The sequence below is a fragment of the Rosa rugosa genome, chromosome 3, assembly GCF_958449725.1.
Source record: "Rosa rugosa chromosome 3, drRosRugo1.1, whole genome shotgun sequence".
Classification (NCBI taxonomy): domain Eukaryota; kingdom Viridiplantae; phylum Streptophyta; class Magnoliopsida; order Rosales; family Rosaceae; genus Rosa; species Rosa rugosa.
Genome location: NC_084822.1, coordinates 22,763,002 through 22,787,023, shown reverse-complemented (window position 1 = coordinate 22,787,023; position 24,022 = coordinate 22,763,002). Strand labels below are relative to the sequence as shown.

Here is a 24,022-nt window from a genome sequence, read left to right as displayed (position 1 = left end):
TTGGCTAGTAAATATATTGCTTTAAGTAAAAATATGTGAGCATGGTGACTTTCGCTAGTAACTCAGGTTTAACTATCTCATACCAATCCAGTAGGACAACAACACAAAGGCATCAATTAAACTCAGAGTTTTACCCAACATTTGCAACTAGAACAATTTCACTACCCAACTAATAGACTAAGCTACTAAACTTCAAGCGAATACGAGCCTGATATTTAGCAGTCTTTCATATACATCACACAACCAATAGCAGAAGGGAAGGCGCACAACTAAAAAAAAAAAAGCGATCTATAACCCTATTTTAAAAGCATGCCTGGGTCCATATTTCATGACAAAAGAAGTACAACAGAATCCTATACACATGTACACATGAAGAGACAGAAATACATACCGAAGTAGATATTGTCTTGTTCCCATAAGTTGTATGGATAAGGCATCTGTATATCACTATCTTGACCAGCAGTTTTCATTTTATTCCTCTGCACCTTGGACTTCAAGGATGCTAAAATAACAAGATTGAAAAGTAATTAGCCATTTGAAATACTACTACCCAAATACTTTCAAGATAAGCCATCAATATGTAAAATAGAAACTAAACCTTATGCCTAGGATTGATAAGAATTACTGGTCAGTCCCCAGCAGCATCAGTCATAGCTTGCAAATCCTGTAAATTTAATTTGAGGACTTTTAACAAAAAAAAAGGTAAAAGTAAATCATGCCAAGCAAAATGTTCTCCAAATGTAATGGTGGAATATAAACTCAAGATACCTCAATAATACAATTCCCGACAGCATTCTGAGGAGCTACTAAGATAAACAGGTCATTAGTCTCATCTACATATTTGGCACCTGCACTTGCAAAAAAAGAAGCTAAGGCCATAGCATACAATCATTTATTAGAGAGCTGAATGATGAACTCAACAGAACACAAACACGAGATTAAAACAAATGACCAGCCAAAAAGTGCAACATTAATTTGGATGCCTCTAGTTTAGATGCCTGCTTTCGTTCAATATCATTGTTATAACAAGAAGGGATTATCATTATGTTTCTCAAACAAGATGATTACAATTTCGTATATACAAACAAGAAAAAAGTGGTGATCTTTTGTTCAATATTATAAACTACCTTGCACCTAATCAATCTTTTCAAAATTGGCATTTTTGAAACTGGACAGTTTGCCCCTAATAGATAATGTCAAATACATGATTCTCTTATGACTCTCACCTGCAAGCCGTAGCAAATAAAACCCAACACAAAAAGAATGAAAAGTGGACTATACTTTGCAGTCCTTGAAATCAAATAGGAACACAAAATGTCTATAAACCACCTCACAAGATGCCACAATCCATTACCTAAAGAAATTCTCTGAGTTGAAAAGGTTTGAAGGAACTCCTCTAGACTGTCAACATAAATCTCACCAAAACTTTCTAGAGAACAATACCAACTAATCATGAGAACTAACAACATAGTAAACTGAACTGGTGATATAAAATGATAATCAATCCATACCTCAAGAGCTAATTTCAAATCTGTGATCCCTTTGCCTCCCTTACAACATTTAACACAGTCAGTACAACATACCTAACAAGCACAAACAGAAGCACACCAATAACAAACAAATAGATGCATAAAGAGATATACTACAACAAAATGACAATGCTTACATCAGCTGTGCCCTCAGATGCAATATCAGCATATGTATCAAATGATATACTGCTAACCCATATGGTAATCTGCATTTGATAAAAGATTAAAAGAAGTTATTCTCAATATTATCATTTAAGCTAAAAAAAAAACAATTTATCATACCCAGATAAATCTGGAAGCAATCTTTGGCCTCCACTCCAGCATCTACCTCCCAAATCCATGAAAACGAACAAAAGAAATCAACAAATTAGCCTCAAAACAAAAGAAACAGCAACGGAGTGGGTTCAGAATCATCATTCCAAACTAGAATCAGAAACAACCAACCCAAAACAATACCTGGCATGAGAGCTTCCTCGAGAGTTCGAGCCTCGAACTGCTTGGAGAAGATGTACTTGGCTATCTTGGTGGCCAAATCGAGTAAAACTGCAACAATAAGAAAGAAAACACCAAATGTTAAAACCAAATCGGAACCAATTAAACATGAAAATCAAGGAAAATTTTAGATTGTGGGAAAGGGATTTGAACATTTATGTCACTGGGAGACGGAGGAGGCTTGGGTGGCGAGAGCGGCGACAAGGGAGATTCGGGCTTCGAGAGCGGACATGGTCCTTCTTCGCTGAGGCGGAGAAGATACGGCAGCGCAGTTGGCGACCATAGAGATGTTAGTCTGTTAGGGTTTCGTGACAGGGAGCTTGAAGAATCTGTTAGTCTTCTGCATCTTTTCAATTGACCATAGTTTGAAGGCGAGGAGGAGGAGATTTGAGGATTTGAGAGCAAGGAGGAGGAGATATGGGGATTTGGGTCGGTATATCAGGGAAGAAAGGCGGAGGAGCTAGGAGTGTGAGAGAGGACTGAGATTTCGTTTCGTGTTGAGAGATAATGTCGAGAGAGGACTGAGTGGAAGGCTTTGTTTTCTTTATTTAAACCTAGCAAAAATTCTCAAAGTTATTCACACAATAGCAACCTCACCCAACTGTCGTCTGAGTGGAGCACTAAAAATCAAAATGTGAAATCATGGAGGGAAATATGGCGCCTTCAGCATTTTGGCTCAAAATGTTGCCGCCCAGTTCCATCTTCACACAACAGAAAATCTTAAATCTGTTGTACAATTACAACAGCTTGTACTAGGCCTATCTAGGGGAAGACATTCAAGCAAGCTTCCTCAAATTTTGATGCTTAGTTTTTCAATCACACAACGGAAATAGTAACACCCATTGTCCTAGTAACCCAAATTTCAGTGTTTCAAGAGCCAACCAAGACTCCAAAATGGAGGGAAATCTGCCGCTAAATTTTTTAAGATTCAGACGACATACATTACTTCATTTCCGTTGTGCAATGTAGTTCTGATAAAAAAGTTTTCACTTTGTTGGCATTCACACAACAGAATATAACAAGTACCGTTGTGCAATAAAGCTTACTTAAACACACAACCGATGATTTCTGTTCCGTTGTGTGATTAGTGTTGTGTGATTAACTTTTTGTAGTAGTGACATATAAGTGCATAAAGGCCTGCTCACTTAAGGGACAGTTTTTAAGGGACTGTGAGGGACAAATGCATCTAACGGCTAAAAATAAATGCACAGTTTTAAGTTGTTATAATTTCTGCTTTTACATTTAATAGATGTGGTTGAGATGCATTTGTCCCTCACAGTCCCTTAAAACTGTCCCTTAGGTGAGTAAGTCTGTAAGTGCATATTTGAATGTTTTTTTTAGCCATAAGGCCACCAACTAGTTTTTTTCCCTCATAAGGCCACTAGATTAAAAAAGGTGTTATATTTTGGATATTAAAAACCAACATATTTACATAAATGCCACTAGAGTACAAAATCAACAATCATTCTCTCTCTCCTCTCCGGCGAGGTCTCCGGTCAACTCCGGCGGGTCTCCGGCCAACTTCCGGCGACCACAAAAGCTACTATGGTGAGATTTCCGGCAACCTCTGGTGAGGTCATAAAAGCTACTGTTACTAACAACAAAAGTTACTGTCATTAGTAACAAAATCTACGCTAGTGAGATTTCCGGCGAGGTGACAAAAACTACTATCACCAGCAACAAAAGCTACTGTCGCTAGCAAGAAAAGGTACTATGGTGAGATTTCCGACAACTTCCGATAAGGTCACAAAAACTACTGTCTCCAGCAACAAAAGCTATTGTCACCAGTAACAAAAGATACTATCAGCACCAACGCAACAAAAGCTACTTTTACCAGCAACAAAAGATACTGTCACCAGTAATGCAATAAAAGTTACTGTCACCAACAACAAAAACTACACTCACCAACATAAAAGCTACTTTCACCAATAACAAAAACTATTGTCACCAACATCAGAAAGCTACTCTCACCAACAACAAAAGCTACTCTCACTGAAATGGTAAAAAAAAAAAAAAAAAAAACTCTCACCAACACCAGAAAGCTACTCTCATCAATACCAAAAACTACTCTAACCATCACCAAATACTAATCTCACCAACACGAAAAGCTACTACCAATCAAAACAAAAGTTGTTCCTATAAATTGATAAAGCTATTACCACAAACTAATAAAGCTACTCTCACCAACTGAGAAAGCTATTACCAACCAACACAAAAGCCATTATGAAACATTAAAACAACTATAAATTTACAATATCAAGCCTTTAATATGCTCAAACTTGTATGTATTGCACATCATAATCCATCAACATTTTGTTGTATCCATGAGCATCATTCACTAAAGTCAATCGTAAAATCCATAGGAATTACCAAAATCAAATCAAGGCTATCAAATTGAATGACAAATTTCAACAGATGAGTTTCTACCTTTTCCAAAAACAGTAACAATACATAATTCAAGCCTCAAATCTGTACAAAAATCAAAAACTCAACAAAAGTTCACGGTGTACGTTAAGCAAAACTAGAAACAAAATCACTAAAATGCTTCAGGATATGGCTGGACCTGCGATCGTAGATGTTGAAGCGAGCATTATTGTAATCGGAGAAGCAAGTCTGGAGGTTTGTTTTCTCAGCGAACTCCCCAAACCGGATTAAGCTGTTCTCCACCGACTCCGACAATCCAACCGGCGTAGAATTCATGTTTCCAGATCCTACTGCCGATGCGGTCCGAAGCTTTGAGAATCACCACGTTCTCTACGCCGTTCTCGATCAAAAGCTTTGCCGCCGATAGGCTTTGATTAAACAAAAACAAAATTAATCAACGAGAGATTAAAGAATGATGAAATTGAACTCGATCAAACGACTTAACGGCGCCGATTGACATGATCGAAGAGAGGTTTCGGCTCTCACCGGAGACACCAACACCGATTATGATGACGGAGGAGCGACGAGGACAGTCCATGAGAGAACCAGATGCTTCGGGCCAGGCACCGCTATCCAAGATCTGAAGGTTAACCCGCTTGTGGAGAACCAAATGCTTTGGGCCAGGCTCCAAATCTGCTCGCCATTCGACGATCGGTACTTCGCCTGCGAGATCGTGAGGTCTGCAACGTTGTCGTGTCCGTTTGTGAAGGGGAGGGATGGAGGGAGAGAGAGAGAGCGAGAGAGAGAGAGAGAGAGAGAGAGAGAGAGAGAGAGAGAGAGAGAGAGAGAGAGAGAGAGAGAGAGAGAGAGAGAGAGAGAGAGAGAGAGAGAGAGAGATATGAGAATGCGATGATTGCGATCTGTTTTGCTCTATCGAAAAAGAGAGAGAAAGGGGGTTGAGGGCAAAATAGGAACAACACAAAAAGAAGCTGATGGTTTTGGGCTCTAAAGTGGCCTTATGTGTACAAAAAAGTTTAAGTGGCCTGATGACTAATTAAAGTCTTAAAATGACACTTATATGTAATTTGTTATATATTTTAAGTTTTAATTTTTTTTTCTAAAATTTCTGAGTGCCCCACTTGAGATTAATTTCTGCCTCCGCTACTGGACATGGATATGACGTGATTCTTAGGGACTAACTCATTTATCTTTCATATGTTCTTGTTGTTAATGTATTGGGGAGCTCTCCTTGCACATGGTTTGACAGGTTTTGAGACATGTTGAAGAAGAGGGTGAAATTCCTCTTAAAGGTTTGTTATAAGGATTAAGCACTCTTGATATAAGACTCTCGAGAATGGTCGTCTATTAGCAGTTCGTGGAAACGAGCCATCATTATAGCTACAGTTTGAGTTTCATCACGTCATGGTGTCATTGGTTTGAATAATACATTTAGATGTTACGGCCTTTCAGTGTGGCCACCTATAGTTGTTGGATACCCTGCTCCAGGAAATATCCAAATGCTTTTCGCGTAACGTTTGAATTCTAATGGAACAATTTGTTCGTTACATTTTATTCTTGCTTCACAGGAAACTTGGGAGCAGTTCAGACTTCATTCTTCAAGCGAAAACGAACTAATATTGTTGATGAAATTAAGAATCAGTGCTTAAAACACTTTTTAAACTTCAAGTTTATTAGCATAACTGACCCTGCAAATTCCCTTGGAATTACACTTTGATGCCAAATTAAAGACATAGAGTTGATAAATAATTGCCTCCTACTTGCATCCTTAAGCCTTCGCAAATACTGTCAGTCACACTGAAACACAAAACCTTTTAGCCTCTCCTCAAAACCCTGCATATTTACATTTTTATTTTTCAACTTTTGTTGATCCCTCCTAACTCGTAATGTTTCATCATAATCCACCTTTCAGAAAGTTTAAGCACAGCCTTCTCCATGCCTCCCTATCTGGTTCACGAGCAAGCACCTTTGCCTTCAACTCCTCAGTTTCGGAATCCTAAACCGAAAATTTCAGTGAAAAAGAATGTTACTATCATTGTGGCAGCTATTTAACGCAAGAATACTTGAGAATGAAATAACTATTACGTACCAAGATGAAGTTAAGCTTGACGAGACGATCAATGAGGTTAAGAAGAATGTCTTTGGTGTATTCAGGGTGGCCTTGGATGCCCATGATGTGATCACCATACTTGAACATCTCAACCCCAGTCTTTTCCGACCATGCAATTAGCTCAGCCTTTGGTGGAAGTTCCCACACCTAAAATTGAAGCACAAATTAATCCACATTTTACCATGAGAATATGTTTTTAGGGTTTGATCCATGCATGATAACTACACACCTCATCTCGATGGATCTCATAGATGGAGAGAAGAGCTGGAATCTTGAGGGAGGAGAAGATCTTGGAAGACGATGACAAGTGGACGGTTCGGATTCCGATATCCCACCCTGTGATAGCCCTACCAGATTTGCCACCCAGTGCACGACTTAATATCTAATTCAATCATAAAAAACACAGTTAGTTGGCTCATCATATCAGCATCATAATAGATGAAAGGAATTTTACAGCTCATTGCGATCTAAAGGAGGCAAGGCAAGCAGGAACCAAATACAAAGATAATGAAAGAAATGGACACAAGCAACCAAATTGAATTTAAAGTGTGGATAAGATAAGAGAGCTGGACACTCAAACAGTTGCAACAATTCATTTCACGTGACCTGAAAGTATAACTAACCAATTAGTTAATAAGAATTTGACATATAACTGGCTTAACGTAAATGCCATAGAACCCTACTTAACTTCGACATTGGTCGTAATATTCTCATTCTTGAAGCAACGCTTGTACGTTCAACATTCGCACATGCATTGCGTGTGTGCCGAAGCTAGTTTTATTTCAGCCCAACTTCATCAGCAATAAGTTATTCTGGTGCCATGCGTTTTCAAAAACTTTTAACTTTAGGATTATAATGGGGGACAATGCAAGGGTCTTGTAACAAGCACTACTAGAGTGGGTAATGCGAATCATACATAGCATCACAGCAAAAAGACATCTGGATATCACTTATTTAAGGGACACCACGTTTTTCCATGAGTTAAAATTAGAGAGGGACTGGGCAACGCACTACTACTATGTGACGCGCACACAGGAAACGAGCCTAATACGAACTCACTTATGACCCCTATTGTCCACACTCGACAGCTCCAGCTCCGGACAGCATGTAAACTCAACTTTCAGAGATATTCTAATTAATTAGTGGCCAAGATTAAAAAGATATTATAGTTAATTTTGGAATACGTCAAACATGAATTATTATTCAGTGCAAGGGACTTAATCACGTGCATATCTCAATCTTATGCCGAACATTATCTTAATCCAATCATCTTCCAATAAAATCTATCTACCTGTATATAATCTCATAGCTGTTTTCATTTCTGAATATATCTAGCAATACTCATATCTCACATAGAAGAGATATTGAGGGTGAGTCACTCCTTTTATCCGAAAAATAATGTCAAGTCCTACTGGCCTCTTCGTCAAGGGGCCTAAAATGGGGTGTGGGGCTAACCTGAAGTGATTACTTAGTCGGCACCAGCTACTACATTACCCTAAAATACAAAAGCCAAGCATATATAGTCACCTTATGAGTTATGAGACAACCGGTTAAAACAAGGGACCAACTCCAAATAAAGGGCAGGTCCCCTAGAGTTATACACTTATTACAACATATTCACCTAGAGGCTAGAGTACATGGTGCAAAAGAAAATTAATCGAAAATTTTATCATGCATGTCCGGTGGTTTCTTTAATCTGATTATTTCCCATCGATTAAACAAAACATTGAAGAAAAACTAAAAATCTAGAGTATGAGAATTCCTTCTGTAAAAAGTTAGCCCTAAGAAAGCGATAGGAAACAGTTTGAGATGAGTCATCTCCACTGGTAAATCGGACGTCGTTTTCTTTAAACCCACGTACGGCAAGTTACACCCGCCAGTAAGTGGCAGCAACCAATAGGAATGGCGCGTGGGACCACACCGGCTCAAGGTGAACAGTCAAAAAGAGGATATAATAATATACAACAAAATCACATGAACCCACTTGGGGACCAATCGCTCGCAATCTCACGTTGACTGGACCACTCACACGTGAGCTTTCCGTCTGATGGACCACACACCAACTTCTTCGGGCCCGATCAATCGCCTTCTTGTTTCTTCCGAGGGCCATGGGCGTGCTCTCCACGCGTCATTAGAACTAAATGACGGCCTTAAACTGGCCTTATTAAGAGTTTTTTAAGATTTCGTTTTCCGTTTACGCTAGCCATTACTTACTTTATTAGAACTTAATTCTTTATTACACAAAAAAATTAACACGTCACAGAAATTGACCGTTATACCCTTTATAAACCTGGTTTGGTCAGAAAACGTCGTTTCTGGAAACAGACTTCCTAACTGGTTCGAGTTTTTGAGTACCAAAATGGAAAAATCAAAATCAAAATTTGACCAAAAATTAAAAAAACAGAAAAAACCCAATGCTGGAATGAAATTGATGGGTAGGGTACCTGATGGCCGAAGCAAATGCCGAGGACCTTTTTCTTGAGGGAATCCAGTTTGGTCAAGAGGGTCAAGAGTCGGCAGATCCAAGCATCATTCCCATGAGCGTCTCTGCTACTCCCGGAGATAACAAACCCGTCGTAGCTCTCGACCTCGTCGTCGTCGGGAAACTCACCGCAGGCCACGCGGTACAGGTCCCAAGTCTCGCCTTCCTCCGCCAGCATTTTCACAAACACCCCAAAATACCCACCGTACATCTTCTTCACAAAGTCCGAGTCCTCTGCGCACAGCAGAACCCCAAATTTCTTCCCTCCCATTCTCAATCTCTCTCCCGTAAACACAAACAGTTTGCAAAATGTAGAATTGGGAAGAGAAAGGATTGGCAGAATGGGAGGGGGGGGGGGGGGGGGGTTGAAACTCAGAGGACTTTGCTGGTGACAGAAACCACAAGAGGAAATGCCAACTGGGGTACTTTGTGAAATCCACTGGGCTCTTGGTTTTAAACTGGTTGATTCTCCAAAAGAGCCATGTTTCGACACCTATATTACCACTTCGACACGAGTTTGTGCCTTGCCGAATCTGCCCTTGCATGCACTGACATCGACACTTTTTATTTATTTATTTATTTATTTGATCGGACACACTTTTTTCTTTTAGTTACACAAATATTGTTTTTTTTTTTGCTTTTGGTCAAAGTTACACAAAATATTGGGTACAGTGAAAACGAATCTGGATGCAAATATGGTCCACATTTGAAGCAGAGATGAATGTCTTCACAAATCCCACGCAAAGTTAAAGTGAATCTCATCGCCTTGTGTGTGGTTCTCTTTCCTGGCTTTTTGCATATTTTGGGGACGTGATTGGGTCATTTGGAATTATTAAAATTAGTCTGATTTGTCTTTGCGTTGAGAAATCGTTTTGAGCAAAATTTTTTATGAATTAATGAGGCATGATTTTTTTCTTGTTTCTCTTTTAGATTTAGTGTGTCGCGTGTTTCTTGTGCAAATCATTGAAGAATTGAGTGCATCTTTTGGAATGGTAATCCAATTAGCTTTGTAAATAACTTTGTTTTCTTTGATACAATCTCGACTTGTAATGCGTTTTTCAATTTATTTTATTTATTTATATATTAGTAACGTAAAGTCACTCAAGAAAAAAAAAAACGTAAATATAATACTTTTAAACAAATTGAACCAAGTTCCAATGTTTAGACATGGAGATAGCAAGGTCCAATGTTTAGACATGGAGATAGCAAGTTCCAATATTCTCTCAAAAATTATAATTGAAGCAGTACGTTAATGGTGAGTTTACAATTATCGTGATTTTGCAGATTTTTGTGCTCTTTTTAGACCGTAATCTCTTCTAATTTATTTATTTATTTATTTATTTTTAAATCCTTTAATGATCGATGGATTTCTAATAACTTATTCATAAGTGACTTTAACACATATATTTCTCCTGATTCTCTCATTATCTTGAAGATTAGTGTCTAGGATAATTACTGATTTTGTTGTAGAGTTGCGCGAATCTTAAATGTTTTAAACTTGAATGATTCTGACTTGGGGCAAAATATTTGTCAATCAGATAATGAAATTGGACAAACGACAATAATAGATACGAATTAATGTTGGACCCAAAATTAGCAAAAACCTAAACTATCCATACCCCTAAGTATTCAACCTCTCCCGTACTATCCAACATAACAAAAACACAAGAATAGAAAGATAATTTTTGTAAATGTTATTTCAATGACCTAAAATTTTTCAAACTAAAAGTGAAAATTTTTGTAGACTTCAATAGCAACATTGTTACTACCAACAGAGGCGGTGAGGAGGGTACGTATGAGCTCGGAGTTGGGTTTTTGGGTCTAAGTTCTATCAATTCTTTATTTGTGTATCTTGCTACCCTCGTACAGTAATTATTGACCACTTTGGGCAATTGAGTCATTTATTGGTTCAGATTTATATCATGATTTCTACTAGATTCGGTAATCATCTCATATCTAAATGGTGTATTTGAAAAATTTTATGGATACAAAGTTGCTTCTATTAGCTTGGTAGTATACTACATTTTGTTTGTACTACAATTGTGTTACAAGTGAACGAAGTGTTAGTTGATGATTTTTTTTCCAAAAGACACAGAGTTGTTGTTTGTTTGTAAAGTTCACTTTTAATTAGGCTTACATTAAAGTTTTAATGAGTGGTATTCGCTTAGAAAGGTTCCGACCTAAGAGGCTTAATCTCGACTCTTTTGTTAAGGGTATGTATGACTCTAGCCACTGGATATTGATTCATAATGGAATCAATTTCTTCTTCAAAACTAAATGAGATCACTAAATAGTACCCAAGGAAACGTTAATGTTCCAAAAGAACAAGAAATGAAATTCTTCGATATGGGTTAGTATGAAAATCTTCCAAGTTAATTAAGGTCATTTCTTGGTGGCCCTCCTTTTTTTTTTTTTTTTAGGGTTGCTAGTGGCGGTCGTTTTAAGTCATTAATAAGTCCACACTGACGTATGATAGGGTTATGTCATTTTGTCTCGGTTTATGCATTTTGTGTGTCTTATTTGTTTTAATGAGCTAGCGGTAGACTCTTTTTGCATATATAGTCAAATGGATCCACCTCTTAGTAACAGGATAAAACGAATTGACAGATTTAACAACATAGTGGCAAACCGGTTTGATTGTTTTATGGCTTTGCGTTAGTGTTTTCTCGATATGTCATTGTTACTTTAAAATAAATGGAGTAACCATTTTGGTGTATGTTATAATGCATAGAATTAGTGGAGATTCCTCTTATTATTTGAGACGTTATATTTTGGAGTTTATACACCATGTCCCAATCATATTAGTTTCATTATTAATATAAGTTTGAAGACAGCTGCACTGGAATTTTCTTTTTTTTTTCAAAAAGAAAAATGCAGAAACTATTTATTATAGAAAGTGTAAAACAGTGGGCAACATGAAATGCAGTAAATTAACATGGCATGCATCACTTTTTCATTTTTGTGATATTGGCCTTTTCCTTGTCCCAAATCTCAATTATATATGTATACTCCCGATGCTGGAATTCCACTAGGTACAAGTCACAAACCTGACCAAATTCCAATATTTGGACAAACCGTGTCAAACACTTGGTTTGGTTATCTTGTTCACGACAAAGGTGTTCTTGAATCATTGGAAAACTGCATTTTTTACTTAAAATTCTCTCTATTAGGTGTCGATCAATACGTTCGTTTTTTCTGGCAAGATCAATACGTTCGTTGTAAATGCTACATTCAATTAGATAATAATTTTCACTATGTAACCTATGAACGATCATAATTGATCATCCAATTACCGTATGGCTCGTGTCCTCATCCACTTTGCTAGAGCTTATCACAACGTACATGGATCAATTTCAGTCCCAATCGGAGATCTTTCTTTCTTTTGGAACACTAAATATATTGGGAGTCCATTTTGAAAACACCTGAAAAGAAAGATCTATCTTTGATTGTGGAATCCCATTGTCGTTATGCCCCTTTTGCCTGTTGGGTTGTTGTGTGATAGTCTCAACATTTAAAAGTTCTGATAACAAATACCACCATACTAACTTATCTCTGCTAGACTAGTGGTTGCTGATAAATCCACTCAAATGACTAATATGCTTCTTATGTCATCTTGATGATCGATGCATGGAAATATCAATAATGATTTCTAGGATGGGTCTTCATAGAAATTATGATTCAATGAACCAATTCAGTCTTGGTTCTTGGAATTGTATCATCTCCAAAACTAGTAACAGCAATCTTTTCCTTCAAAGTTGGACTAGAGTCCCCAGTACCTAACATGTTATCACTACTAAAAAGAATTGCTTTTGCGACGGCAAATTGGGCTTTTGCGACGGAAAAAACTTTTCGCGACGGAAAATTGAGCCTTTTGCGACGGAAATGTTGGCGTTGCAATAGGTGGCGTCACAAAATCCATTTGCGACGGTAAAATGCCGTCGCAAAAAGTATTTGCGACGGAAAACTGTTGCCGTCGTAGTGTCTTAAGCTATTTGCGACGGATACTTTGCCGTCGCAAAAAGATATTTCATTTTAAAAAAAAATTGGGGTGACTTTGTTGCGACGGATACTTTGCCGTCGCAAAAGAATATTTTATTTATAAAAAAAAAAAAAATAATGTGAATTGCACACCAAAGCTAGTACCATCTGCAGCAAGTCATCCATTTCTTGCCTATCCAATTGCTTTTCATTCACCAACTCTTTAATTACAGCCAAAGATCAGTAAAATGTCGCTTGCCTCAAAAAAAGAAGAAGCTACCAGTACACAACATAACACAGTGACATTCTTCAATAATTTCTCTTCCCAAATAAGCCCATAGTTCCACCAAATGTTCAAAAACACAGCAAACAGATTCCAGCAGGACCCATCACGGCTTTTGAACATAGTCCCAAGTCTTTTGCAACATATGATGGCAGGGGGACATAAATACATAATAGCATTTCCAGTAGTGCCTTCCCACAATTCAGATGGGTATCCGTCTATATAATCATACATAGGACACACAAAAATAATCAGAGGTAACATTATTTATCACCAATAGCATTGGAAAGAGTAATTTGCAATATATAAACAACACAAAGCAGTATATGATCATTATATGGTGAAAATAAATACATATTGGTCGGTAAGTCTCAAATATCACATCTATCATCAGAAAAGGTTTCACCAACGTATTTGATCATTATATGGTGAAAATAAATGAAGATTACGGCCAATCGCTTACCAGTAGAAGAAAGGCTGGCTGCTCTCACTTTCAAATCATAAATCGTAGTTCATGTGTAAATTGTGTCCATACTACTGGTGTGGATCAATCTGTAAAGCACATCAAGAAGTAAATGGCTTAATATTAGATCATGCATATTTTATATTGCAAGGAATATAGGTTTGCAAAAGAAATATATGGGCTTATTAAAGGTCATAGATAAAGTGTGAACTTACAGCTTCAAGCCAATGTTGAAGAATTAACTTTGTGTGCTTTCTCATCCTCAAACAAACCTATGACAAAGTGTTATTATTAGAATGAATGTCTAATAAACTATGGAAATATGAGAAAGAAGTATGTATAAGAAAAAGAACAAGCCTTTGCAGCCTAGTTCTAACCCTTGCCCACCGGAAAACGGCGGATTCCAGGTACTCAACATCAGAGAATGAGATAAACTGTACTTGAGAGCTGCAGAATCGAAAGATTTCCACCTGAACCATTTGAAAATAGCCAAATGAATCAATACAATTTCCATAAAAAGGGAAGGGCAAAAAAAAAAAAAGAACAACAACAACAATAGAAGAGAACTAAATTCAAGTATCTAAAATGGACAGAAACGCTGATTCTGCAGAAATCCTGAAACAGTGCAGTAACTTCAAAATAGCACAAGTATCTCATTTTAACTCCGTTTTTCTTGAAAGTAAGCTCAAAATGATCATTTAAGAGTCTATTTTAAGCTTTTAAAAACTGAAAGTAAAACAAGAAGTATAGGTTTTTCAAAAATCATGGAATAGCCCACTGGTTCAGCTTGGGTGTTGTCTTTGAGGCATAACATCAAACACTTGTAGTGCAGTAATTGAACTTTGGTCTTTTCCAGTCCTATCCATCCTCATGGGTTTACCAAAACGTAATAATCAAAAGTGCATTCCATTACAACCTTGAATAGCTTTAAGAACTGGAATTTAACAGAAAGTAGAAGTTCTTACCGAAAGGAAAGAAAATTTCTGGTATTGAAGCAAAACTATCATAACTTTTCTGGTACACAAAACTAGGTAGGGGGTGCAGATTACATAGTTTCCTAGATTAAAACAATGATCAAAGTAGTGCAAAATATGGCCAAAAATTGAAAGTGACGTCAAGAGTTTCTTACCTTTTGGGAGTTGTGGAGTCTCGAGCTTGCTTAGTATGGCGGACAATGGAGAGGATTTTTTAGCTCTGAGAATGGTCTATTTGTAATGTAAATACAGTAAAGAACTAGAGTTTTAGGAACTGCATAGCTGATGGATCTACATATCCAATTATCCAGTAAAGAAAGCACCTCCAAATAATGAGATAGGACAATCAATGTCTTGAATTGCTCCTCCATTTGCCGATATGGGAAGATAGAAATAAAGGAGGGGATTAGTTTATCAAAACTCTCGAACTTTTGGTGAACTCAATAGACCAAATATATATATTTTTTTTTTTTGCATCAGATCTCATCTCTCATGGGAGAATGACAATTTACTGCAACTTAATAAGAAAAACGAGTTCAACATGTAAACCCAATAAGCACAAATTAAATTCAGTGTGATCTCAGCAAGAACATTGTTTTTTAATTCACTTCATTTCCCCCTGACAAACTACAAAGCATGTAATGTACCAATAGGGGTAGCAAAGCTTCAAACTTAAAGTTCCACTTCGACCCCTGAAGCACCTTGAACAATTTTCAGTTCTTTCAACCAAATATAATTGTTCATGGAAACAACTAAATTGTAAATCGGTAGAGAATAAAAGAAAAATACCACTCTTTCTGGAATTAGGAAGAGACAAAGGCTGGATCGAGAGTGGGAATTGCCATCAGTGCCTACACATTAACATACACAAAACTTTAAACACATTTCTTATTCCACCACTTAATCAACAACAATCTAAATCAAAAGTCGAGAGCTTTTCATGATTGAAATGCAGACCTTAACCAGAATACGAGCAACTATTTGAGTGCTAGCTGAAACCTCATCTAGCTTCATCTTCAGAAGCTTTCCAATATCAGTGTAACAATTTGAGTGCTCACACGTTCTGGCTCAAAGTACACCAAAAAATTACAGGAACAAACCATCACAACAAAGCACAAAAGCCAAACAGAAACTAGTCAAAGCCAAAAACTCTATTCCTAAACCCTAAATCACCTGATAGAGATGAAGAAGGCAGAGATTCGCATCGAGATTGTAGATTTGTGACGAAACCTAAAAATTGAAAATAGAATTCACTTAATTCAATCAATTAAAACCAATTAATCAATGAATCGAATCAAATAGAAACAAACCTTGCTCGTAGACGTAGCTCAAATGGATCATCACTAGAAATTTTGCCCGCGCTTTGCTGCGGGATTCACCGTCATCAATATGTATGCAGCTCCATACTATTGCTAACTCCCTTTATACCTGTAGATATAAGGTAGTACCAGAGACTGCAGCTACTTTGTGCCATAGTATAGGATTCATTGCTGTTTCTTCCCTTCCTTGGTTTCCTTTCAGAGATTTGATACAAACCACCAAATAAAAACCTGCAAATTCAAATCCAATTCACATCCCACATCAGGATAAGAGAACAATTCAAAACTGAAACAACAAAATTCAATAAAAATATTTAAAAAAAAAAAAAGCAACAACAACAATTGGGAATTGGGGACTGTGGTCAAAACCCGAATCCCTCTCCCATTTCTTTCTTTGTGTACCTCTCCGATCACTCTCGTGATGAAAAGTAACTGACCTCGTGCTGAGATGATGAGGTGAGAATTTCCCTTCGATCTCTCTCTCTCTCTCTCTCTGTACAAAGCAAACTAACACACCCTATTTCTCTCTCCCTCTAACTCGCTCTTGATTTCTCTGGATTGTTCGGGCAACAGTCGAATGAGAAGGTTTATAGAAGAATGGCAGCCCGAAATTGTGGGAAAAGAGCAAGGGCTAAATGAGTCGATGTCGGTGTAGACTGAATGGAGAAAGCTTGATGTCGGTGACCACAGTAGAAGAGAAAGAGATACAGTCGATGAGACGAAGGTTGAAGTCGGTGGAAGCAGGGGTCGGTTGCAATGCTTGGTTTAATAAGGATCAACTGTGGTTCTCTATATTGCCTCAAGATGGAGACTTCTGGAAAAAATATGAGGAGGTCGGTTGCGGAGACGTCTGGAAACGTATAGAAGCATGGCAACCCGTAATAAAAGAAGAAGAGAAGGGCAAAAGCGTCATTCAATTGAGGCTCGAATGAACAGTGAAGCGCCGTGAACAGTCCACGGGCTTTAGATAATAGATAACTAGCAAGATAGCCCGCGCGATGCTGCGGGTTTGTTTGCTTGTCACTGTGTTTCTAATCCAACATTATTATTTTTTCTCTGAATTTTCTTATACATATTTCTGAATTCAAGTGTACAATGAAATAGGAACCCCAAAAAGAAAAAGAAAAGGAAAAAAGATGATGTAGAAGCCAAGATTACAAAAATAATGTAACTGATTATTCAAAAAAGTACATGGAAGTACCTATACCTAGAAACCAATCTAAAACAAATCCAAAGACGGAATTATGGTAAAAAAACAATAGCACCTAAAATCCAGATGTAATAAAAAAATGTCAAGTACCAAAAACTCCGATCTAAAAATTAGCAGAGAACCAAAATCAGAGGGGGGGAGAACAATAAGTTGTGAAGTTCAATATATTGATGACATAACTAACAGAATCCAACATTCATAAGAGAGGGAGATAACAATCACCAAAGCTATAGTAATTAATTCTCTAAACCTTTGCATACTTAGACTTCATGTGTTGAAATTCCTTGGCTAACGTCCTCTGCATGCGCTCACAATCTGAAAATCCCCCGCTGAACTAATTCTCTAGCTCTCTACATTGTGTTCCTGCAACAAATAGAAAGAAAGGTACAGTCTTGGCTTCCTCTACTTATTCAATTTCTCAATCAGAGCATGTAGTCTTTTTATATGTAGTACTTCTTTCTTTTACTTAATTTCACAACATCAGCATCAATTTTTTCGATGTAGGAATTAATGGCTGTGTAAGAGCCTTATCTTCGAGAGGTTCAAATGATCTTTCATATCCCATTAGTTTCAAACTTTCAATGCTACAGCTTGGTCTACCCCAAAAATCTTAGCTAATGCAAGGTGAATCATAAGCAAGTCTTATTGCAAATATTGAATACAGATTCTCACAACTCTAAAGTAATGGATAAAGAGCAGGGCCAATCATTAACAACTTTTACAAAATCGGATAACATATCAGATGTCTTTTAACCCAAAAGAGTTTGAAGTACAATACCACCTTTTAGACACAAAAATAGTCAGTAATAGCAGCTCTTAAGTGTCATGACATATCTTAGAGACCAAAAGTACTACCGAGTGATTTACCTTCCAGCTTTCTCATCACAAACCCAATAGTGAACACCATGTCAGCCATTGTATACCCAAAGAATGTCATTGAAACCAAAGTCATCTGCAGAAAAGAAGTTCACAAAAGTGAATATTCAAGGGTTTTAAGTTCTAACAACATATAGATCAGATGCCAATGGAAAAAATATTCCTACCTCAAAGCAATTGTCATAAGCGGCCAGCACTCCAGGCACACATCAGCTCCTGAGCAGCAGCATCTAAGATAATCGTAAAAAATAGTTTGTCAAACATGTGGTAAACCATTCATGTCAAAAGTTCAGTTAGACTCTGACTATTTACAATCTTCATAATTCAAATGGTTGATTCCCTTACTATATCAAAAATCAATTACCTCTCCTCAAGGTAGCAACCGTTTTAAGCATAAGAATGCATCATGTTCAAATTTTTTGAAATTTGACCCAGTCAAACTTAGGTTCCCTATGAACTCATCATGTTCAATTTTGTATGTCAACATTGATACTCTCTGCGCATTGGTACCTCTGCTCCTCTGGTTATTTTGATTTAACAATCTAAACATTTTTCTCAAATTTCACTTGTTATGAATTAAGGAAACTTGGTCATTGTTGCATCTTGTGTATAACTCTTTGGAAACATATATGGTCCTTCAACTGAATTCATAGTAAGTTTCAATTATACCATGTTTTCTTATTTAACCTTTATTCCTTCAGTACGGGATAAAAAAAATCCCCGTGTTCATTCCTTTGAGTTTGTGTATTACTTTCCATGTTAGACTCGAAAAATAAAATACTCAATTAAACATAAGCAATCCCTTCTGTCATTTTGATACCAACAATGTAATATAAAAAGTGTGAATTATCATTTGGCAAATCATAAGCAAAGTGATAAAAGAAAGGAACAAACTTGAAGCAAAAAACAGTAAAACCAAAAGAAGCATAAAATCAAAGTTAAAAAGCAATAATAATGCAATTACTAAAGCATTCACACCCAATAAATTCTAAGATATCAGTAAAAGCTTGAAACAGAAGGAAGCAACAAACTTCCCAATTAGAATACCTTCTGATGCTGAAGAAGAGCTCATTTTTCCATTCATCTTCTTCAATCAGCAAAGCTAAGCACACTGCAAAAATATCAATACATATCGTTTAGGAAAATTTAGAGAAAGAAAAAGCCAAAGAACCAAATATCTATTCACCAAAACATAAACCCAAATCCAATCCTTCACCGAAAAATTTTAATCAGCAAAGCTGAGAAGGATCCAAATCTACATAAATACCGGAAATCCATAGTAAAAGACCTTTCTTGGCCAATAGAACACCTTGGTGTCCACGATTAAGCCTCCAATGGCAAACTCCACCTAGCGATGGACACTGAAAACCCAATTCCCAATCAATCAATCCATCCAAAAAAAAAAAAAAAAAGATGAATTCTTCGCAGAGAAATTAAGGAACCCAATTCCCAATCAATTAATCAATCCAGAAAAAAAAAAAAACAAAAAGATGAGTGATTTGCAGTGAAATTAAGCTTTGGGGAGTGAGGGTTTCGCTTACTTTTGAAGGGATGGCCTCTTCTTCTCTCCTTTCTTCCTCTGTTTACTTCGCTCCATCTCCTGTGGCAGAAAACTGAACCTTCTAGTCTTCTACTGTGGCAGAGAGGGAAAAAGATTCAAGTAAGGACAGAAGATTAGATGAAGAACGGAAGATTAATCCTGAAGATCGAATAGATGTCTCGGTTTAGGAGGCATTTTGAGATCGATCTGAAGACACTTGTAGAAGGTTACCGAAGCGTGGCAACCCGTAATTTAAAAAAAAAAACAGAGGGCAAAATAGTCATTTACTTCGGGCTCGAATGAACAGTAACGCCCGGGTGAACAGTCCACGCGCTTTAGATTATAGATAATTTGGGTCGTCCAATCACCACTGTGGTCTCCTCCGCCTCCTCTTTCGAAATTTGCGTTGACCTCAAAGTACTTCGACGCTGTGTTCTTAACCAAGTGTAGCAACCCTAAAACAAATAGAGTGAATATCAATTGAAGGACCCAGTTCAGATCCAAGCTCACTCCGGCGACATGCATGTATCGCCTTTCCCAATTTGCTGTCAATTAAACAATAGAAGCTCAAATTAAACCCGAACCTGAGATCTCACCATGTGACATGATTTACCTAAGCGAATGAGGCTGGTTGAATTGACAAAGGAGAAAGAGAGCGCCAATGCATGTATTCCGATATGAGATTTTTTGAACTCTGATCTACGGTGAGAGCAGATGAAGAGCAAGCAGAGGAGGTTTTGGTGATGGAGAAGGAAATAAAAGAGAGAGAGAGAGAGGAAGAATCGTATTAGAATTGTGGAGAAGTGAGTTTGGGATTTTCTCTGCTTTTTTTTTGTTTTAAGAAACTCGTCGAACTCTTTAAATCATGCGACGATGTTTCCCTTTAGTCTCTGAAATTATGCGACGGCAATACAAATCCCGTTGCAAAAAATTGTAAGCGTACTACGGAAAGATAACCGTGGCAGATACCGTTGCAAATCATGGCTTTTGCGACGGAAAGTCATGCCGTGGCAAATTTTCGAAGCAATTGCAATTGTTTTTAGTAGTGTATGATGATATAAAGCTATATTCTCAGATGAAAGAAATGGTAAATTGAAGAATTCTATTCTTATCATTCACAATAGAAAGTTACATCTTTATACAAGTTCCACCCCTGTACGATCCACAATTCTAGCCTAGAATCAAGCACCAACAGATGCAATACAGCCACACAATTACAACATATGAATATCTATCAAATCCCTAACTCTATGTTATTCTTTCCTTAGCTGGTACCACAGAATCTTGTTCCTCAATGCTCCCCCTCAAGTTGGAGTGTATATTGATTACACCCAACTTGCCAAGCAACATATTGAACTGTGCAGCACTTATTGGTTTAGTAAATAAGTTGGCCGGCTGATCTTTGGTTCGAATGTGAGCCGTCTTAATCACGCCTTTTTGCACCTTTTCACGCACTACATGGCAATCAATTTCTATGTGCTTTGTGCGCTCATGAAACACAAACACAGGGTTTGAAGCTATGTGAATTGCAGCAAGATTATCACAGTACAATTTAACTGGTTCTTTATGATGTATATTCAAATCACGCAATATATTGCGTAACCAAGTTACCTCACAACAAGCCGTGGCCATAGATCGATACTCGGCTTCCGCACTTGAGCGTGCTACAGTGCTCTGCTTTTTTGTTTTTCATGAGACAGGTGCATTACCAAAAAGCACACAATAACCTGATACCGATCTCCATGTGTCTCTGCATCGTGCCCAGTTTGCGTCACAGAATGCTCTCAACTCCAATGAGTCTGTTGAAGGAAAGAGAATCCCTTACCCTGGAGCTTGTTTAATGTATCTTAAGACCTTATGTGCTGCCTCGAGATGTGGTTGTCGTGGCTTATCCATAAACTGGCTTAATATGTGAACAACATAAACTATATCTGGTCTCGTAATGGTGAGATATATGAGCCTCCCCACTAACCTTCCATATTGAGAAGGATCATCCAATAAGCTTCCATCAGATTGGGTGAGTGATAAACCTTGCTCTACACGAAACCGAGAAGGCTGATACGCTAAAAGCAAGCGCGCAATTTAACCCTGCAAAATGTAGTTGTCAGTATAGAATAAGTAGGGATCGTTCTAGCCGGGGATTGAGGGTACACCTGTAATTGCATAAACAAATAAAGAATTAAACTATGTATAAGGTATTATTTACAAAAATAAAACAAAGAATAAAAATATATACAAGTATACATTAATAAGGGGGTTTAGGATTATTAAATCAAAAATTAAATAAATAAAATAAAGAAAACATAAAAACATGTATACAAGGGTGGAACGCAAGGAACAAAGATCAAAACCACAATCATATGAATGAAATCCAATTACAATTCCTATAGTTGATTTTCTATGTCATGAGAAAGAAGTTGACCATGTGAAACGTTAGAAAGCAAACGATTTCCCATATTTTACTTTCCTTCAATATTTAATCTAAGTGAAAGCACCTAAATTAAACCTATTGAACATGCAATCATAGTCTAGAAAGCTAGCTACTCAAGAACACATTCAACGCATGAAGAACAAAGAAAGGATGTCAACCAAAGTGCACAACCTAGTATGAAAAAGTTCATCTATTTGCAATCCTCCTTAATTGATTTCGACTTTTGTCCAAAGCCTTTACTACTTATGATTTAGGTTCACAAAACTATTAGGTGAATTGTTAACCTAAATCTAGCTCCAATTACATGCATATATCCTAAGTTGGCCACCAAAGAACACAAACATATAAAGTTTTTTGTAATCCAAAATCAATCAAGCAATCTCACATAAGCAACATATAAATCAACATATAGAAATCGCAACTTTATTTCAAAACATATAAACGAGCTTTAAACTTTGCCCTTAATATCATCTTAACTAGAATTCATAACTCTATGAATCAAACAAAGGAAAACAAAAGAAAGTATGGAATACACCGTGAAAGATGGATGATAAGCCTTGAGACGAAGAACTTGAAGATCCTTGAAAGCAAGCAATCTTCTAGGGACGACACAAGGGTGGATGGCGGCTAAGATCTTGATGTATTGCATGACTTCTTCTCCTTCTTGGTTGAGACGCAGAGCTTCTGAAGACTAGAGAATGGAGAGAATTTTTCTGATGTTGAAAAGAATTATGGGTGAAGTGGTGTGTGTTGATGCTCCTATTTATAGGAGGATGGCAACTTAGTCTCCAAGTCTTTCATGAATCTTCTATTAATTTCCTAGGAATTATCTACTCATGCCACACAGCTTCAACCAATGAAATAATGCTACGTCAGCTCTGCTATGTCATCCAACCAATCAAAAGTCTTCAAATTATCACCTTGATTCTAGGGAGATTATTTTTGAATTAATTACATGATTATTTTCTGATTTATCTCCTCAATTTTGGACAAGGATGGAGTGTCGAGCTTAAGGAATGTATCTGGACCTGTTTTCAACCTTCTTGAATATTGTAAATCCCTTAAAACTCTCCATGATAACTTCAAAAACGTCACTTTCTGGAATCTTCTTTTATTTCCATGGAAAATCATGTATTTATCCCCAAAAATTACTCATTTTACCTCTAAGACCCCTATAATATCTAAGGTTCTTCATTTTGCCGAAAATTCCCAAGTATTCTAGAAGAATCTTCAGTTTTGAGTCATCTTGAAGCCACATGGTCTCCTAGTGCCCTCAGGTTTCCTAGCCTCATCAGGATTCCTACTTTGACTGGGATTTCTAGTCGGACTAGGAATACTTCATTTCTTCTTTTAGCTCATTTCTGCATCCCTTGTGCCTTGCCTTTGTCATCCAACGTCTCATCTTGCTTCTCATATGCCTTTAAGCTCATATCCTCTTCATTTATTCCAATGTACCTAGAAAATAGAAACTAAAAAAAAAAAGATTAAGTAAAGGAAATAACTAAGCAAAATATGGGGAGTTAAATATTAAAACGTCGCATAAAAATGCTCTTATCAAAGGCTTTGCACCTAAGAAGCCTGTGTCTTCCAAAATCTCCAGAGCATATTTTCTCTGGCATAACACAATTCCTTTATGTGATCTTGCTACTTCTATTCCCAAAAAATACTTGAGCTTTCCCATATCTTTCAATTTGAAACAGTTCGAAAGGAATTGTTTGGTCTGTAAAAGGTTTTCCAAGCTATTCCCAGCCAGAATCACATCATCCACGTATACCAGTAGTGCCGTGAATTTTCCTTGACAGTTTCGGACGAATAACGAATAGTCCGACCAAGACAGTTGAAATCCAGCTAACTTGAGAGCACTCGAAAGCTTGATAAACCATTGCCGTGAGGCTTGTTTCAGGAGCTAGTGATCACATAGTTTGTCATTCAAATTTTCTCACTTCATTAAAG

General features: G+C 37.2%; 1 protein-coding gene and 4 long non-coding RNA genes across 13 annotated transcripts; all 5 read right to left on the bottom strand.

The window, feature by feature from the left end:
* Positions 1-2,475, bottom strand: LOC133735133 (uncharacterized). Its single transcript, XR_009858768.1, has 6 exons — positions 2,175-2,475; positions 1,812-2,072; positions 1,355-1,735; positions 769-848; positions 599-664; positions 1-502 (listed from the first exon to the last, which is right to left on the bottom strand). It is a non-coding gene; the product is annotated as an uncharacterized LOC133735133 (long non-coding RNA).
* A 3,522-nt stretch (positions 2,476-5,997) lies between these two features.
* On the bottom strand, positions 5,998-9,365 carry LOC133736507 (gamma-glutamyl peptidase 5-like). Its single transcript, XM_062164022.1, has 4 exons — positions 8,958-9,365; positions 6,743-6,895; positions 6,493-6,660; positions 5,998-6,399 (listed from the first exon to the last, which is right to left on the bottom strand). The coding sequence occupies exons 1-4, from the start codon at positions 9,264-9,266 to the stop codon at positions 6,298-6,300; spliced, it is 732 nt and encodes a 243-aa protein (XP_062020006.1). The 5' UTR covers positions 9,267-9,365; the 3' UTR covers positions 5,998-6,297.
* Positions 9,366-13,142: 3,777 nt separating this feature from the next.
* On the bottom strand, positions 13,143-16,077 carry LOC133736510 (uncharacterized). Of its 4 annotated transcripts, none has more exons than XR_009859601.1 (7): positions 16,004-16,077; positions 15,867-15,923; positions 14,849-15,756; positions 14,097-14,189; positions 13,935-13,991; positions 13,720-13,808; positions 13,143-13,474 (listed from the first exon to the last, which is right to left on the bottom strand). It is a non-coding gene; the product is annotated as an uncharacterized LOC133736510 (long non-coding RNA). The 4 variants fall into 4 exon arrangements; XR_009859603.1 differs by having other exon boundaries at positions 14,107-14,189; XR_009859602.1 differs by having other exon boundaries at positions 13,935-14,189; positions 14,849-14,924; positions 15,017-15,756.
* A 10-nt stretch (positions 16,078-16,087) lies between these two features.
* Positions 16,088-16,984, bottom strand: LOC133736508 (uncharacterized). Its single transcript, XR_009859592.1, has 2 exons — positions 16,415-16,984; positions 16,088-16,243 (listed from the first exon to the last, which is right to left on the bottom strand). It is a non-coding gene; the product is annotated as an uncharacterized LOC133736508 (long non-coding RNA).
* Positions 16,985-17,040: 56 nt separating this feature from the next.
* On the bottom strand, positions 17,041-20,687 carry LOC133736509 (uncharacterized). 6 transcript variants are annotated; one of them, XR_009859597.1, is made up of 8 exons: positions 20,252-20,687; positions 19,927-20,093; positions 19,640-19,731; positions 19,387-19,459; positions 19,146-19,209; positions 18,266-18,328; positions 18,090-18,174; positions 17,041-17,585 (listed from the first exon to the last, which is right to left on the bottom strand). It is a non-coding gene; the product is annotated as an uncharacterized LOC133736509 (long non-coding RNA). The 6 variants fall into 6 exon arrangements; XR_009859599.1 differs by having other exon boundaries at positions 20,223-20,315; XR_009859596.1 differs by having other exon boundaries at positions 19,927-20,306.
* Positions 20,688-24,022: the final 3,335 nt, after the last annotated feature.